The following is a 17,206-nucleotide window of genomic DNA, read 5'->3' as shown; positions in this document are numbered from 1 at the left end:
TGCCCCCTCCCCCAGTCTGTGACACAATCGCTGACCGTACAGCAGTGACCAATGCCCACTCCCCGGACTGTGACACATCCACTGAGCGTACAGCAGTGACCACTGCCCACTGCCCACTCCCCCGCACAGTGACACATCCACTGACCATAGAGCAGTGACCACTGTCCACTCCCTGGACTGTGACACAATCGCTGACCGTACAGCAGTGACCACTGCCCACTCCCCCAGACTGTGACACAATCGCTGACCGTACAGCAGTGACCACTGCCCACTCCCCGGACTGTGACACATCCACTGACCATAGAGCAGTGATCACTGCCCACTCCCCCGGTCTGTAACACATCCGCTGATCGTACAGCAGTGACCACTGCCCACACCCCTGGACTGTGACACATCCACTGACCGTACAGCAGTAACCACTGCCCACTCCCTCAGACTGTGACACATCCACTGACCATTCAGAGTGACCACTGCCCACTCCCCGGACTGTGACACATCCGCTGACCGTACAGCAGTGACCACTGCCCCCTCCCCCAGACTGTGACATATCCGCTGACTCTGAGCTGATTGACAGTGGCCAAGTCCCTGGATTGTATGTGGACTCTTCCAGTGACGAACACTACTGGGACTCACTGACTGACAGCAGTACCTCCTGTTGGGGATCAGGTGTAGCCACCACCCCCTTTCAGACATGGCCGATTGGTTGAATAAGCGGGCAGTGTGTTTGCTGCACAGGCAGGTGTTAGATTGATGTGTCAATGAATGGAACTGTCGTCTCCACCGCACTCACCAGGCAGATCCACAATGACCAGCTGTCTCTGTGTCTGCCTGTCTCTCTGGCTGTCTATATGCTAAGCAGTATTTCAATCCAGTAGCACAGAGCGTCTTCAGACTCTGCCTGAAGCATCAAGACACTAGCAGGCATCACCCTGTGTGACTGGGCCACAACAAGGCAGGGCACTGTGAACATCCAGATAGACACTAAATGAATGAGCACAATGATAGGGTGTAGGCCTGGGAGCAGCCTGGTCCAGTCTAGGAGCTGGGTATCTGTCTATATGTGCAAAGTGTTTGTATTGCAGCCTTTCAGTGTTAGTTGTTGGTGAACGCTACAATGCAAGTCTGCCCTTCCTGAGTGATCTAGAAGTGATCAGAAAGGTGTAATGATGGTCATCAGGGTTGGATGGCAATGTCTGTGATCAGGGTGCATGCAACTGGTGCTCATGGATTGTGTGCTGAGATGCAGTTTGATCTTCTACAGCATGGAGTTCATTCAGACCAAGTGGGAATTCACATGGTGTGCACTCCATATCGTGTTTTCTCAACATCCAGCTTGTTTGGAGCATTTGGTCAGACAGGAATCCATGTCCCACGAATTTATTAAAGAAGCTAAAAATATTTGTGTGCCATTTCTTTTAAATGTGTCCATAAATTGACTGGTGAAAATAATTAATTCTCAAAAAGATATGTCCTAATTAAACACAAAAGTTCTGTTGATAATAATTTATTTGTTCAATTAGATATTCCATGTGAAACTAATGCACTCAAGTAATTTTGAGTTATGATCCAAACGAAATACCATAGATATGAAGTATCAGTTAGCAGCTGATGAAGTAAGTTAATCTGTCTCTGAGGTCAACTTCATTCCCTGCTGGCTATTCTTAACAACAGTCGATACTTTATTTTAGCATTGGCTAAATCTTACATGGAAGCTGTGTGGGGCTCACACAAGGTACAGTAAGGTCTTTACCTTATCCTGCTGTATATATTCTAAATAGTATTCTAATAAGTTTTAATAGAGAGTTTAAATTTGTTCTTTTCAATATCTGCAGGTAATTACTTGTCAATTTTAATGAAAGGTTAAGCATGACTGAGAACTGTCAAAACCAGAGCACACCAGCTAAAGTTTGAAGAACCATCTCTTTCTTTATTTTGTCTGTTTGTGTAACCACAGCACAATTTCAGTCTCAGCAGATTCCTTGAACTGCAACATTTGGAGATTTAGACGAGTTAGACATCAGAATAAATCTACAATTGGATTTCATATATTTTTCCATACATTTTATTGCATCTGTCATGTTTAATTTACTGCATTAAAAATTCGGCTAGATATGTAAGACACGTGAATTCATATTCAGTGATAAAGTAATTTGTGGTGGTCAGTGAAAATGTTACTTTAATTTTGATTCTTTTTATTTTAATCTAAATAGTTTAAGAATTTCAAATGCATTTAAATAAATACATTGTTCAAATTTGTTGAGTACTTTAGAACAAAGGAGACATTTAAAACATGTTGAATCATTAGTTTTTAGTAATTCTGACATGGAATTGACTTGAATTGAATGAAAGAATGAATTCACAGTGCAAGAAACTGTGCAATATGAATAGCATGGAGAAATGGACTCTAGCTGTCAAAGTTCTTGCGGTTCAGTACATAGTGTTCACCTGCCTCTTAGTCAGAGCTTCAGGATTTGAGTACCATGCAAGATGTGTTCACCATAGAAGGAAATGTTCATGATTCTGTTTGACAGGTTAATAATAAGCCTGTTAATCCTTCAAAAACAAATCCCCAAAGGGGAAATGGACGATGTGAAAGAAACAAATGTAGACACTTACTGAAACACTGCATTCTGATCATATAAAATAAGTGCTGGAATTTGCTTAATAGCCTTTAAACTGATTTTTAATACTGAAATAACTAATCCAAATACATATGACTTTAAGATAAAAGATGGTGAGGCAATAATATTTTGTTCCCTTAAGCTAAACCTATGATGGTTTAGAGCTGAGCGTGCATTGAGACAATATAAAACATTGAGATTACAGTTATAAACAGTCTTATATTACTGATTTTGACTTGGGGGGCAAATGTACTATTTCCAAATCTGTGAATGATACGAAATTAAGTGAGAATGTGTGAGGAAGATAGAAAGTGGCTTCAGGAAAGTTTGATTCGGCTGAGGAAATGGAAAGGAACATGACAGACAAAATGTAATATGAAACAATGTGAGGTTCTTCACTGGGTAAGAGAAACCAATGTGCAGAGCATTTCTTAAAAAGTAAGAGGTTACAAAGTGTTGGTATTACAAAGGGACCTCGGTGTCCATGTCGATAAGTCTCCGAAGGCTAACATGCAGGTGCAGCAAGCTATTAGGAAGGATAATGGCATTTTAATCTTCATTGCAAGAGGACTTGAGTACAGGAGTAATAAAATTTTGCTTCAATTGTAGAGAAGCTTGATTAGATTACACCTGGAGTACTCACTGCAGTTTTGATTTTCTTGTCTCAGGAAAAATATTATCGCCAAAGAGAGAGTACATCAAAGGTTCACCAGACCTGTTTATGGATGGTAGGTCTGTCCTATGAAGAGAGATTGGGCTAATGGGCCTGTATTCTCATGAATTTTGAAAGATCAGAGATTATCTCATTGAGACTTACAAAATACTTAAAAGGGATAGACAGGATCAACACAACTAAGATATTTCCCCTGGTTGGAGCGTCTAAGATCAGGAGGCACAATTTAAAAATGGTAGAGATACCACTTAGGTCCAAGATGAGGAGAAATTATTTTTCTCAAAGGCTTGTGAACCTTTGGAATTTTTTACCACAGAAAACTGTGGCAGCTCTGTCTTTGAGCATGTTTAAGGTTGAGATTGATAGATTTCAGCAGTGTACAGGGTGATGAGGATGAGGCATGTAATAGGCAGTAAAGTCTTCGACCAGCTGTGCTCATATATTGAATGAGGAAAGACTCGATGGGCTGAAAGACCTCCTCCCATGTCCCTATAGCTCCCAAATGGCAAGATGCAGACCTTAATCAGAATATCTGAGGGAAAAACAGAAGGGCAGGATTTTTAAAATTGTAAAACATTGAAAAAAGATCAAGACGTATGACAAATCGCTGATAAGGTTGAAAAGAATAGATGGTTAATAAAGTAAATCAATTACTAGTGAAAATATAATCAAAGTTTTAACAGCTGTAGCTTAAAGGAGGAAGTGTAACAGGAAAGGATTTGGAAGATTTTGATAATGGGAGCTAAAATCAAGCTGCTTTCACACCCTGTCATACGGCAACCTTGATAAAAAAAGCTTTCACCAATGAATGAACAAAGAAATGAATAACATCAATGAAAATAAAATTAATAAAACCTGATTCAATTATGACCTCCTTTACCCTTGTATCTAGTCTGTTTACCTCTGCACTAATACCTGCTAATATTGGAATTTAGGTAGCACTTGAACCCCAGGTTGATATAATGTGATTCTGTTGTTATTTATTACGCTATTTCCCTGCAATACACTTATATTGTGACAGAAATTGAGTCATTTGACAAGGTAACAAAGGCAGTGGATGAGGGTAGTGCTGTAAATGTTATATATTTGGATTTTCAGAAAGCAATTGCTATAGTGCCACATTGTAAGGTTGGTTAGCAAATTGGAAATGTTTAGGATAGCTGGCTCTTTGATAGCATAGATTAAAAGTTGTCTGAAAGAAAGGAAACAGAGGATAGGACATTTCTGAGATCAATCCTGGGACCCTTGCTTTTTCTGTTTTATATAAATGATTTGGAGATGGCTGTTGAAGACAACATTTCTAAATTTATAGATGATACTAAGCTAGTGAGAATAATGAATTGTGAGGATGACTGTACAGCTTCAGACAGACATTGACAAGTTGGTCAAATGGGCAGACCCCTGGCAGAAGAATTTCAGTGCAGAGAAATATGAAGTAATGCATTTTGGTCGAACAAACATGGAAAGACAATACAGGCCCAATGGTACAACTCTAAGGGGAGTACAGGAGCAGAGGGACCTCAGGGTTCAAGTGCATAATTCTCTGAAGTTGGCCAGGCAAGTTGAAACAGTTGTTCAGAAGGCCTATAGGATCCTTGGGTTTATAAATAGAAGCATTGAGTACAAAAGCAAAAAAGTGATGAAAGATTTCTGCAAATCATCGGTCAGACCACATTTGCATCATTGTGTTCAGTTCTGGGCTCCTTATTTAAGGAAGGATGTTAAAGTCCCAGTGAGAGTTTAAAGGAGATTTACTAGAATGATGCCAATAATGAGAGATTTTCGATGTAAGAAAAGACTAGAGAAATTGGGCTTATTCTCTTTGAAGCAGAGAAGACTAAGATGAAACTTTATTGAGGTGTTCAAAGCTATGAAAAATTTTAACAGGATAAAGAAGGATACACTGTCTTTACTAGTTGGTATGTCAATAACTAGGAGTCACCATTTCAAGTAAGCAAAAGAGCTAGAAGTGAGATGAGGAGAAGCTTCTTTACTCAGAGAGTTGCTAGAATTTGGAATGTACTGCCTTGGAGAGTTAGAATTAGAATCCCTACAGTGTGGAAACAGGCCCTAAAGCCCAACAAGTCTACATTAACCCAGACCCAATCCCCTACACTTAGCCCCTGACTAATGCACCCAACCTACACATCCCTGAACACTATGGGTAATTTGGCATGGCCAATTCACCTAACCTGCACATCTTTGGGTTGTGGGAGAAAACCAGAGCACCTGGAGGAAACCCACACAAACAGGGGGAGAATGTATAAACTCCACACAGACTGTCGCCCAAGGCTGGAATTGAGCCGGAGTCCCTAGAGCTGTGAGGCAGCAGTGCTAACCACTGGGGTACCATGCTGGCACTCCCCACCCCCACCCCACCAAAAAAAATGTGGTGGAGTTGTGGATTCTTTAGGATGTTTCAAAACATAGCTGGATATATATTTGAAAGGTGATTAAATTTGAGGGCTATGGGGATAGGGCTGGAGAATGGGACGATCTGGGTCGCTCTTTCAGGGACCATTACAGTCACAATAATCTGAAGGGCCTCTTCTGTACTGTAAATTTCTATAACTAAAATTCTAAATTTTCTCTATTTCCCCAGAAGATTAAGTTATTGGACAATCCCTGATCTGTTTACTGAATGGACAGTGTATTCCTCAGTCAGTATCAGGGATGGGGATAAAAGGTGGAAATTCAGGGAGCGAGCGTGAAAGCTTAACACTAGAACAGAGTTGTTGTCTCTAGTTTGTTGCCCATGCCACGTGCTAGTGAGTCAAGGAATAGGGAAAGAGAGGAGTTGAACACATAGCTACAGGGATGGTGCAGGAGGGAGAGTTTTGGATACCTGGATAAATGAGGCTCATTCTGGGGTAGGTGGGACCTCTAGAAGCAGGATGATCTACACCTGAACCAGAGGGGTACCAATATCCTGAGGGGAAAATTTGCTGATGCTCTTTGGGAGGGTTTAAACTAATTCAGCAGGGGGATGGGGATATAAATTGGAGTTCTAATGTCCAGGAGGTTGAGAGTAGTGAGTTCAGAAATGAAATTTCAAGTCGCAAGAGTTCACCGGCAAGCAGGAAGGTGGTTTGAAGTGTGTCTACTTCACCGCCAGGAGCATTCAGAATAAAGTGGGTGAACTTGCAGCCTGGGTTGGTACCTGGGACTTCGATGTTGTGGCCATTTCGGAGACATGGATAAAGCAGAGACAGGAATGGTTGTTGCAGGTTCCGGGATTTAGATGTTTCAATCAGAACAGAGAAGATGGTAAAAGAGGGATAAGTGTGACATTGTTAGTCAAGGATAGTATTATGGTGGCAGAAAGGATATTTGAGGACTTGTCTACTGAGGTAGTTTGGGCTGAGGTTAGAAACAAGAAAGGAGAGTTCACTCTGTTGGGGGTTTTCTATAGGCCTCCAAATAGTTCCAGAGATGTGGAGGAAAGGATAGCAAAGATGATTCTGGATAGGAGCGAGAGTAACAGGGTATTTGTTATGTGGTCTTTAACTTTTCAAATATTGACTGGAAATACTATAGGTCAAATACCGTAGATGGGTCAGTTTTTGTCCAGTGTGTGCAGGAGTGCTTCTTGACACAGTGTATATACAAGCCAACAGAAGGCGAGGCCACATTGGATTTGGTACTGGGGTAATGAACCTGGCCAGGTATTAGATTTGAAGGTAGGTGAGCACTTTGGCGATAGTGACCACAATTTGGATGTTTACTTTAGCGATGGAAAGGGATAGATATATACCACAGGACAAGAGTTATTGCTGAGGGAAAGGCAATTATGATCGGAAGCATGTCGGGAAAGGTGAGTCACTGATTTAAAACTTTAAAAGCTTACTTCGAGTGTCAGCTGCAGCAGCACCTCAGAAAGCAGAGGCTTCAGGGAAAGGAGGGACTTTTCTTTCTCCTCAGCTATATAAGTGAGTGTTTTCTAAACCTGAGTCCCTACCCTTGTAGGAGAAAGTGAGGACTGCAGATGCTGGAGATCAGAGCTGAAAATGTGTTGCTGGAAAAGCGCAGCAGATCAGGCAGCATCCAAGGAACAGGAGAATCGACGTTTTGGGCATAAGCCCTTCTTCAGGAATGAAGAAGGGCTCATGCCCGAAACGTCGATTCTCCTGCTCCTTGGATGCTGCCTGACCTGCTGCGCTTTTCCAGCAACACATTTTCAGCCCCTACCCTTGTAGGGCCTCCCACCCATCCACCTCGTCTAACCTTAAAGACCAGGGACACATCAGGTAAGCTTCTCTTCTTTTTTACTTTCTGATATGGGGACTAGTAGGGATGGCAGTGCAGGGAGAGGAATGTTCCTCCTGCATGATTCTGGAGATGAGGGACGCCATTAGTGTCCCATTCAAGTACATCGACAGGAAGTGCACCCAACTCTTGCTTCTCCAAGACCGTGTTAGGGAACTGGATCAGGAGCTGGATGAACTTCGGATCATTCAGGAGGCAGAGACTGTGATAGATAAGAGTTACAGGGAAGTAGTTATTCCAAGGCATGAAGAAAGCTGGGTGACTGTTCAAAGGGGGAGAAAACAGTCAGTGCAGGGATTCCTGTGGTCGTTCCCCTGAAAAACAAGTATACCGTTTTGGATACTATTAGGGGGATGAGACTTGCCAGGGGCATGCAGTTGGGTACAGGTCCCTGGCACAGAGTCTGTCCCTGTTGCCCAGAAAGGAAGGAGGGAAAGGAGGAGAGTGTTAGTCATTGGGGATTCGGTAGTTAGAGGGTCAGATAGAAGGTTTGCTGGGAACAAAAGAGACTCGCGATTGGTGCGTTGCCTCCCAGATGCCAGGGTCTGTGATGTCTGAGATTGTGTCTTTAGGGTCCTGAAGGGAGAGGGTGACCAGCCCCAAGTCATGGTTCACATAGAAAGATGGACAGGGATGTAAGACAGGATTTCAGGGAGCTAGGGTGGAAGCTGAGAGTGAGAACAGAGTTGTTATCTCTGGAATGTTACCCGTTCCACATGATAGTGAGGTGAAGAAAAGGGAGAGATATCAGCTGAACACATGACTGCAGGGATGGCGCAGGAGGGTGGGTTTCAGGTATATGGATAATTGGGGCTCATTCTGGGGAAGGTGGGACTCTACAAACAGGATGGTCTTCACTTGAACCAGAGGGGTACTAATATCCTGGGTGGGAAATTTGCTAGTGCTTTTCGGGTGAGTTTAAACGAGCTCAGCTGGGGGATAGGAACCTGTGTTGTAGTTCCAGTGCACAGGAGGATGAGAATAGGGAGGACAGGGACAGGATTGCATGGTCAGAGGAGTATGCTGGCAGACAGCGAACTGGTTTGAAGTTTGTCTACTTCAACGCCAGGAATATCTGGAATAAGGTAGGTGAGCTTGCAGCATGGATAGGTACCTAGGAATTTAATGTTGTGGCCATTTCAAAGACATGGATAGAGCAAGGTCAGGAATGGACGTTGCAGGTTCCAGGGTTTAGATCTTTCATCAAAATCAGGGAAGGTGGTAAAAGAGGGGGAGGTGTGGCTTTGTTAGTCAAGGACAGTATAACAGTGGCTGAAAGAACATTTGCGAGGACTCGTCTATTGAGGTGGTATGGGCTGAGGTTAGAAACAGGAGAGGACATGTCACATTGCCGGGACTTTTTTATAGGCCTCCGCAGAGTTCCAGGGAGGTGGAGGAGAGGATTGCAAAATAATTCTGGGTAGGAGTGAAAGGAACAGGGTGGTCATTATGGGGGTCTTTAACTTCCCCAACATTGATTAGAAATGCTGTAACTCTACTACATAAGAAGGATCAGTTTTTGTCCAATGTGTACAGGAGGGTATCCTGACACAGTATATCGAAGGGCCAACAAGAGGGGAGGCCACACTGGATCTGGTACTTGGTAATGAACCAGGCCAGGTGTTTGACTTAGTGGTAGGTGAGCACTTTGGAGACAGTGACCATAATTCAGTTACGTTTAGTTTAGCGATGGAAAGGGATAGGTACATGCCACAGGGCAAGAGTTATAAATGGGGAAAGGGCAATTAGAATGCCATTAGGCAAGACTAAGGAGGCATAGAATGGGGCAGCAAAATATAGAGGATGGGGACAATTGAAATGTGGAGCTGGTTTAAGGAACAGATATTGTGTGCCTTTGTTAGGTGTGTCCCTGTCAGGCAAGGAGGAAGTGAAAAGATAAGAGAACCGTGGTTTAGAGCATAGAGCATAGATAAGTACAGCACAGAACAGGCCCTTAGGCCCACGATGTTGTGCCGAGGTTTGATCCTAACGTAAAATATAATAACTTAACCTACACATTCCTCAACTCACTGCTGTCCATGTGCATGTCTAGCAGTCGCTTAAATGTCCCCAATGACCCTGCTTCCACTACCACCACTGGTAACATATTCCATGCATTCACAACTCTCTGCATAAAGAACCTACCTCTGATGTCTCCTCTATACTTTTCTCCTAATACCTTACAACTATGACCCCACGTACTAGTCAATCCTGCCCTGGGGAAAAGTCTTTGGCTATTGACTCTATCTATTCCTCTCATTATCTTGTATACCTCGATCAGGTCTCCTCTCTTCCTCCTTCTCTCCAGAGAGAAAAGTCTGAACTTATTCAACCTTTCTTCATAAGGCAAGCCCTCCAGTCCAGGCAGCATCCTGGTAAACCTTCTTTGCACCCTCTCCAAAGCCTCTGTATCTTTCCTATAGTAGGGCGACCAGAACTGGACACAATATTCCAAGTGTGGTCTCATCATGGACTTTGTAGAGCTGTAGCAAAACCTCGCAGCTCTTAAACTCAATTTCTCTGTTAATGAAAGCTAAAACACCATATGCTTTCTTAACAATCCTATCCACTTGGGTGGCTACTTTGAGGGATCTATGTACTTGCACACCCAGATCCCTCTGCTCCTCCACACTGCCAAGAATCCTGTCTTTAATCCTATATTCAGCATTCGAGTTTAATCTTCCAAAATGCATCACTTTGCATTTATACAGGTTGAACTCCATCTGCCATTTCTCAGCCCCGCTCTGCAGCCTGTCTATGTCATGCTGCAGCCTGCATTGGCCCTGATATTATCAATGGCACCTCCAACCTTTGTATCATCTGCAAATTTTCTAACCCACCCCTCAACCTCCTCATCCAAGTCATTTATAAAACCTACAAAGAGCAGAGGCCCAAGAACAGAGCCCTGCGGGACCCCACTCAACACTGTCCTCCAGGCAAAATACTTTCCATCTACAACCACTCTCTGCCTTCTGTCAGCTAGCCAATTCTGAATCCAGATAGCCAAATCTCCCTGTATCCCATACATCCTGATTTTATGAATGAGCCTACCATGGGGAACCCTATCAAATGCCTTGCTGAAGTCCATATACACCACATCCACTGCTCGACCTTTGTTGACCTGTCTTGTCTCCTCCTCACAGAACTCAATAAGATTTGTGAGGCATGACCTGCCCCTCACAAAGCCATGCTGAACTACCTTTAATCACACTATGATTTGTCAAATAGTCATAAATCCTATCCCTCAGAATTCTTTCCAAAACTTTGCTGATCATAGACGTAAGACTGACTGGTCTATAATTGCCAGGGATTTCCCTATTGCCCTTGAAAAAAGGAACAACATTTGCCTCCTTCCAATCCTCCAGTACGACTCCCATGAGGAGTGAGGAGGCAAATATCCTCGCCAGCGCTTAGCAACCTCCTTTCTCGCTTCCCCGGAGCAGCCTGGGATAAATCTGGTCTGGCTCTGTGGACTTATTAATCCTAATGTTTTCCAAAATTTCTACACATCAACTTCATCAATTTTGAGCTCGTCAAGCCTATATCCCAGCTCCTCAAAGTTTTCATTCACAACAAGGCCCCTTTCCTTGGTGAAAACTGAAGCAAAAAACTCATTTAGAGCTTCCCCTAGCTGCTCAGACTCCACGCACAAGTTCCCTACGCTTTCCCTGATCGGCCCTACCTTCTCCATGATCATTCTCTTATTCCTCACGTATGAGTAAAACGCCTTTGGGTTCTCCCTAAATCTTCTTGCCAAGCCTTTTTTGTGCTCCCTCCTGACTCTCCTCAGTCCATTTCTGAGCTCCTTTCTAGCAAGCCTGTAATCCTCTAAAGCTGTGCTAGATCCTTGCTTCCTCCACCTTACGTAATCTGCCTTCTTCCTTTTGACGAGAAGCTCCTCTGTTCTCGTTATTCAAAGTTCCTTAATCTTACCCCTTCTTGCCTGTCTCAGAGGAACAAATTCATGCATCACTCGCAACAACTGCTCCTTAAACAGTCTCCACATGTCTGCTGTGCCCTTTCTGTGGAACAATTTCTCCCAGTCTGTACTTCCCAACTTCTGTCTGATAGCGTCATAATTTCCTTATACCCAATTAAATATCTTCCCTCAGTAGCTGCTCCTTTCCCTTTCCAAGGCGATGGTAAATAGTTTACTAAAGAAATTGTATCTCTTGTTAAGTGGAAGAGAGAGGCATATATAACGTTGAGGCGAGATGGTTCAGATGCGCCGATGGAGAGTTACAGAATAGCTATAAAGTATTTAAAGAGAGAGTTAAGAAGAGCAAGGAGGGAACACAAGCAGTCTTTAGCAGGTAGAATAAAGGAGAACCCTAAAGCTTTCTATAGGTATGTGAGAAATAAAAGGATGACGAGGGTAGGAATAGAGCCAGTCAAAGACAGAAGTGGGAAGTTGTGTGTGGATCCTGTGGAGATTGGAGAGGTGTGAAACGAATATTTCTCATATGTTTGCACTGAGGAAATGGAGAATATTGTAGAGGAGAAGAATGAGATATGGGCAATGAGACTTGAAAGGATTGAGGTTAGTAAGGAGGAGGTGTTATCAATTCTAGAAGGTGTGAAAGTGGATAAGTCCTGGGCTGGATGGGATTTTTGCTCTGGGAGGCTGGGAAGGAGATGGCCGAGCTTTGGCCTTGATATTTGAGTCATAATTGTCTACAGAGAACTGGAGGATTGCAAATGTTGTGCCTTGTTCAAGAAGGGCAGTAGAGATAACCCAGGTAATTATTGACCAGTGAACCTTATGTCTGTTGTAGGAAAATATTTGGAAAGGATTATAAGAGATAGGATTTATAATCACCAAGCAAGCAACAATTTGATTGGAAATAGTCAACATGGATTCATCAAGGGCAGGTCGTGCCTCACAAACCTCAGAGAGTTTTTTGAGAAGGTGACCAAGCATGTGGAAGAGGGTAGTTCAGTTGACGTGGTATACATGGACTTCAGTAAAGCCTTTGATAAGGTTCCACATGGTAGGCTGATGGAGAAAATGCAGAGGCATGGGATTGAGGGTGATTTAGCAGTTTGGATTAGAAACTGGCTTTCTGAAAGAAGGCAACGAGTGGTGGTTGATGACAAATATTCAGCTTGGAGTCCGGTTATTAGTGGTGTGCCACAAGGATCTGTTTTGGGATCACTGCTGTTTGTCATTTTTATAAACAACTTGGATGCAGGCATAAGGGGATGGGTTAGTAAGTTTGCAGATGATACTAAAGTCGGTGAAGTGGTGGATAGTGTGGAAAAATGTTACGGGTTGAATGGAGACTTGGATAAACTGCAGAACTGGGCTGAAAGGTGGCAAATGGAGTTTAATGCAGATAAATGTGACGTGATGCACTTTGGGAAAATTAACAGGAAGGCAGAGTACTGGGTCAATGGAAAGATAGTTGGTAGTGTGGATGTGCAGAGGGGTCTTGATGTCCATGTACATAGATCCCTGAAAGTTGCCACCCAGGTTGATAGTGCTGTTAAGAAGGCATACGGTGTGTTTGGTTTTATTGGTAGAGGGATTGAGTTCCAGAGCTGTGATGTCATGCTGCAACTGTACAAAATGCTAGTGTGGCCTCACTTGAAGTATTGCATAAAGTTCTGGTCGCCCCATTACAGGAAGTTTGTGGAAGCATTGGAAAAAGTGCAGAGGAGATTTACGAGGATGTTGCCTGGTCTGGAGCGAAGGTCTTATGAGAAAAGGCTGAGGGACTTGGGTCTGTTCTCATTGAAGATAAGAAGGCCAAGAGGGAATTTGATAGAGACATACAAGATGATCAGAGGATTAGATAGCGTGGACAGTGAGAGTTTTTTTCCTAGGATGATGACATCTACTTGTACGAGGGGGCATAGCTGCAAATTGAGGGATGATAGATTTAAGACAGATGTTAGAGGCAGGTTCTTCACTCGGAGAGTGGTAAGGGCGTGGAATGCCTGCCTGCCAATGTAGTTAACTCAGCCACATTTGGGGCATTTAAACAATCCTTGGATAAGCATATGGGTGATGATGAGATAGTGTAGGGTGATGGGCTTAGATTAGTTCACAGGTCAGCACAACATCGAGGGCTGAAGGGCCTGTTCTGTGCTGTATTGTTCTATGTTCTATGATGCGATTAGGCAAGATTTAGGATGCATAGGAAGAGGAAGGAAAGTGCAGGGATGGGCACAATTGAAATGTGGAGCTTGTTCAAGGAACAGCTACTGCATATCCTTGATCAGCATGAACAGCAGGGAGGAAGCAGTCGAGTGAGGGAGCCATGGTTTACTGAAGAAGGTGAATCTCTTGTCAAGAGGAAGTGAAGGCTTATGTTAGGATGAGACGTGAAGGCTCAGTTAGGGTGCTTGAGATTTACAAGTTAGCCAGGAAAGACATAAAGAGAGAGCTAAGAAGAGCCAGGAGGGGACATGAGAAGTCATTGGCAGATAGGATCAAGGAAAACCCTAAAGCTTTCTCTCAATATATCAGGAATAAAAGAATGACTGGAGAAAGATTAGGGCCAGTTAAGGATGGTAATGGGAAGTTGTGTGAGGAGTCCAAGGAGATAGGGGAAGTGCTAAAAGAATATTTTTGGTCAGTATTCACACTGGAAAAAGAGGAGAATACTGAGATACAGGCTACTAGACTAGATGGGATTGAGGTTCACAAGGAGGAGGTGTTAGCAATTCTGGAATAATGAAAATAGATAAATCCCCTGGGCCAGATGGGATTTATCCTGGGATTCTCTGGCAAGCCAGGGGGGAGATTGCCAAGCCTTTGGCTTTGATCTTTATGTCGTCATTGTCTACAGGAATAGTGCCAGTAGATTAGAGAATAGCAAATGTTGTCACCTTGTTCAAGATGGGGAGTAGAGACAGCCCTGGTAATTATAGACTGTGAGCCTTACTTCGCTAGCATGTAAAGTATTGGAAAAGGTTATAAGAGATAGGATTTATAACCATCTACAGAAGAATAAGGACATTCAACACGGTTTTGTGAAGGGTAGGTCGTGCCTCACAAACCTTATTGAGTTCTTCAAGAAGGTGACAAAACAGGTGGATGAGGGAAAAGCATTTAATGTGGTGTATTTGGATTTCAGTAAGGCATTTATTAAGGTTCCCCATCATAAGCTATTACACAAAATATGGAGACATGCAATTGAGGGTGATTTAGCGGTTTGGATCAGAAATTGGCTCACTGAAAGAAGACAGAGGGTAGTAGTTAATGGGAAATATTCATCCTGGAGTTTAATTACTAGTGGTATACTGCAAGGATATGTTTTGGGGCCACTGCTGTTTGTCATTTTTATAAATGACCTGGATGAGGGCGTAAAAGGATGGGTTAGTAAATTTGCGGATGACACTAAAGTCAGTGGAATTGTGGATAGTGCCGAAGGATGTTGTGGGTTACAGAGGGACATAGATAGGCTGCAGAGCTGGGCTGAGAGGTGGCAAATGGAGTTTAAGGCAGAAAAGTGAGATGATTCACTTTGGAAGGAGCAACAGGAATAAAGAGTACTGAGCTAATTGTAAGATTCTTGGTAGTATAGATGAGCAGAGAGATATCAGTGTCCATGTACATAGATCCCTCAAAGTTGCCACCGAGATTGATAGGGTTAGAATATAGAACATAGAACAATACAGCGTAGAACAGGCCCTTCGGCCCTTAATGTTGTGCCGACCTGTGAACTATTCTCAGCTCGTCCCCCTACATTACCCCATCATCATCCATGTGCTTATCCAAGGATTGTTTAAATCTCCCTAATGTGGCTGAGTTACCTACATTGGCAGGTAGGGCATTCCACGCCCTTACCACTCTCTGAGTAATGAACCTGGCTCTGACATCTGCCTTAAATCTATAACCCCTCAATTTGTAGTTATGTCCCCTCGTACAAGCTGACGTCATCATCCTAGGAAAATGACTTTCACTGTCTACCCTATCTAATCCTCTGATCATCTTTTATGTCTCTATCAAATCCCCCCTTAGCCTTCTTCTTTCCAATTAGAACAGACCTAAGTCTCTCAGCCTTTCCTCATAAGACCTTCCCCCTCAACAAGGCAAAATCCTGGTAAATCTCCTCTGTACCTTTTCCAACACTTCCACATCCTTCCTGTAATGGGGCGACCAGAACTGTACACAATATTCCAAGTGTGGCCGCACCAGCGTTTTGTATAGTTGCAGCATGATATTGCGGTTCGGGAACTCAATCCCTCTACCAATAAAACCCAACACACCTTATGCCTTCTTAACAACATTATCCACCTGGGTGGCAATTTTCAGGGATCTCTGTACATGGACTCCAAGAGCCCACTGCACATCCACACTACCAAGAATCTTTCCATTGACTCAGTACTCTGCCTTCCTGTTATTCTTCCCAAAGTGCATCACCTCACATCTAGCTGCATTGAACTCCATTTGCCACCTCTCAGCCCAATTCTGCAGTTTATCCAAGTCCCCCTACAACCTGTAACATTCTTCCAAACTGTCCACTACTCCACCGACTTTCAGAAAGTTGTTAAGAAGGCATACGGTGTGTTAGTTTTTATGGTAGAGGGATTGAGTTTCAGAGCCATGAGGTCATACTGCAGCTATACAAAACTCTGGTGCAGCCATACTTGGAGTATTGCGTACAGTTCTGTTCACTGCATTATAGGAACGATGTGGAAGCTTTGAAAAGGGTTCAGAGGAGATTTACTAGGATGTTGCCTGGTATGGAGGGAAGGTCTTATGAGGAAAAGCTGAGAGACCTGAGGCTGTTTTCATTAGAGAGAAGTTTGAGAGGTGACTTAATTGAGACATATAAGATAATCAGAGGATTAGATAGGGTGGACAGTGGATCAGAGGATCCTTTTTCCTTGGATGGTGATGGCTAGCACGAGGGGACATAGCTTTAAATTGAGGGATGATAGATATAGGACAGATGTCAGAGGCAATTTCTTTACTCAGAGTGTAGTAGGGGCATGGAATGCCCTACCTGCAACAGTAGTAGACTCTGCAACTTTAAGGGCATTTAAATGGTCATTGGATAATCATAAGGATAAGAATGGAATAATGTAGGATAGATGGACTTCAGATTGGTTCCACAGGTCGGCGCAACATTGAAGGCAGAAGGGTCTGTAGTGCGCTGTAATGTTCTATTTAGTATCTTGTTTCCAGATTTTCACCCTTGCAAAACCTACAAGTTTTGAAATTAATATTTCATCTTTTTAATTTGTATCTTTACAATAATCTTCTGTCAGTTTGATATTACAATTCAGTGACACACAGAGTTGATGCTGATTCGTTTACAGTGAATTCTCAGTGAAAAGCAAATCAACCATTTAATTTGATTGCATGGTTGCACTAATTGAAATAATTGGCTGTTTACATTTGCTCAAGACTGGCTGCTTTCTTTCCCTGGTTAAACCTTTCTGAGGCTGTGGGTAATAACAGGAATCTCTGAATCCTAAACCTGCTCCAGCACAGGATGGTGTCGCAGAATAGTCATTATCATATTGGTAGTTGGTTGAACATGCAGTCCCAAATCCTGATTAGTCCAGACAGCATCAGTTTAACCCCTCAAGTGTCCAGTTTACTTTTTAGAAATTGTCCTTACAATCACCCAAAGATTAAACTGTCCAGTCCAGAAGTTCCTTTAAAAAGAGGTGACAATTCCAAAAGGTG

The 17,206-nt window shown here is 43.1% G+C and overlaps 1 protein-coding gene across 4 annotated transcripts in view; it reads left to right on the top strand.

The window, feature by feature from the left end:
* The first annotated feature begins 1,661 nt into the window (after positions 1-1,661).
* LOC122564571 (syncoilin-like) overlaps positions 1,662-17,206 on the top strand; it is a 73,272-nt gene continuing 57,727 nt past the window's right edge. For all 4 annotated transcript variants that reach the window (XR_006315942.1, XR_006315943.1, XM_043719669.1 and 1 more), the window contains exon 1: positions 1,662-1,732. Coding sequence is in view for 2 of the 4 variants with exons in the window: in XM_043719669.1 (XP_043575604.1) it covers positions 1,706-1,732 (27 nt within the window). In the remaining 2 variants the exon portion in view is untranslated. The remainder of the gene's footprint in view (positions 1,733-17,206) is intronic.

Source organism: Chiloscyllium plagiosum, chromosome 29 (assembly GCF_004010195.1).
Source record: "Chiloscyllium plagiosum isolate BGI_BamShark_2017 chromosome 29, ASM401019v2, whole genome shotgun sequence".
Taxonomy (NCBI): domain Eukaryota; kingdom Metazoa; phylum Chordata; class Chondrichthyes; order Orectolobiformes; family Hemiscylliidae; genus Chiloscyllium; species Chiloscyllium plagiosum.
This window is presented reverse-complemented; position numbering and strand designations above follow the sequence as displayed.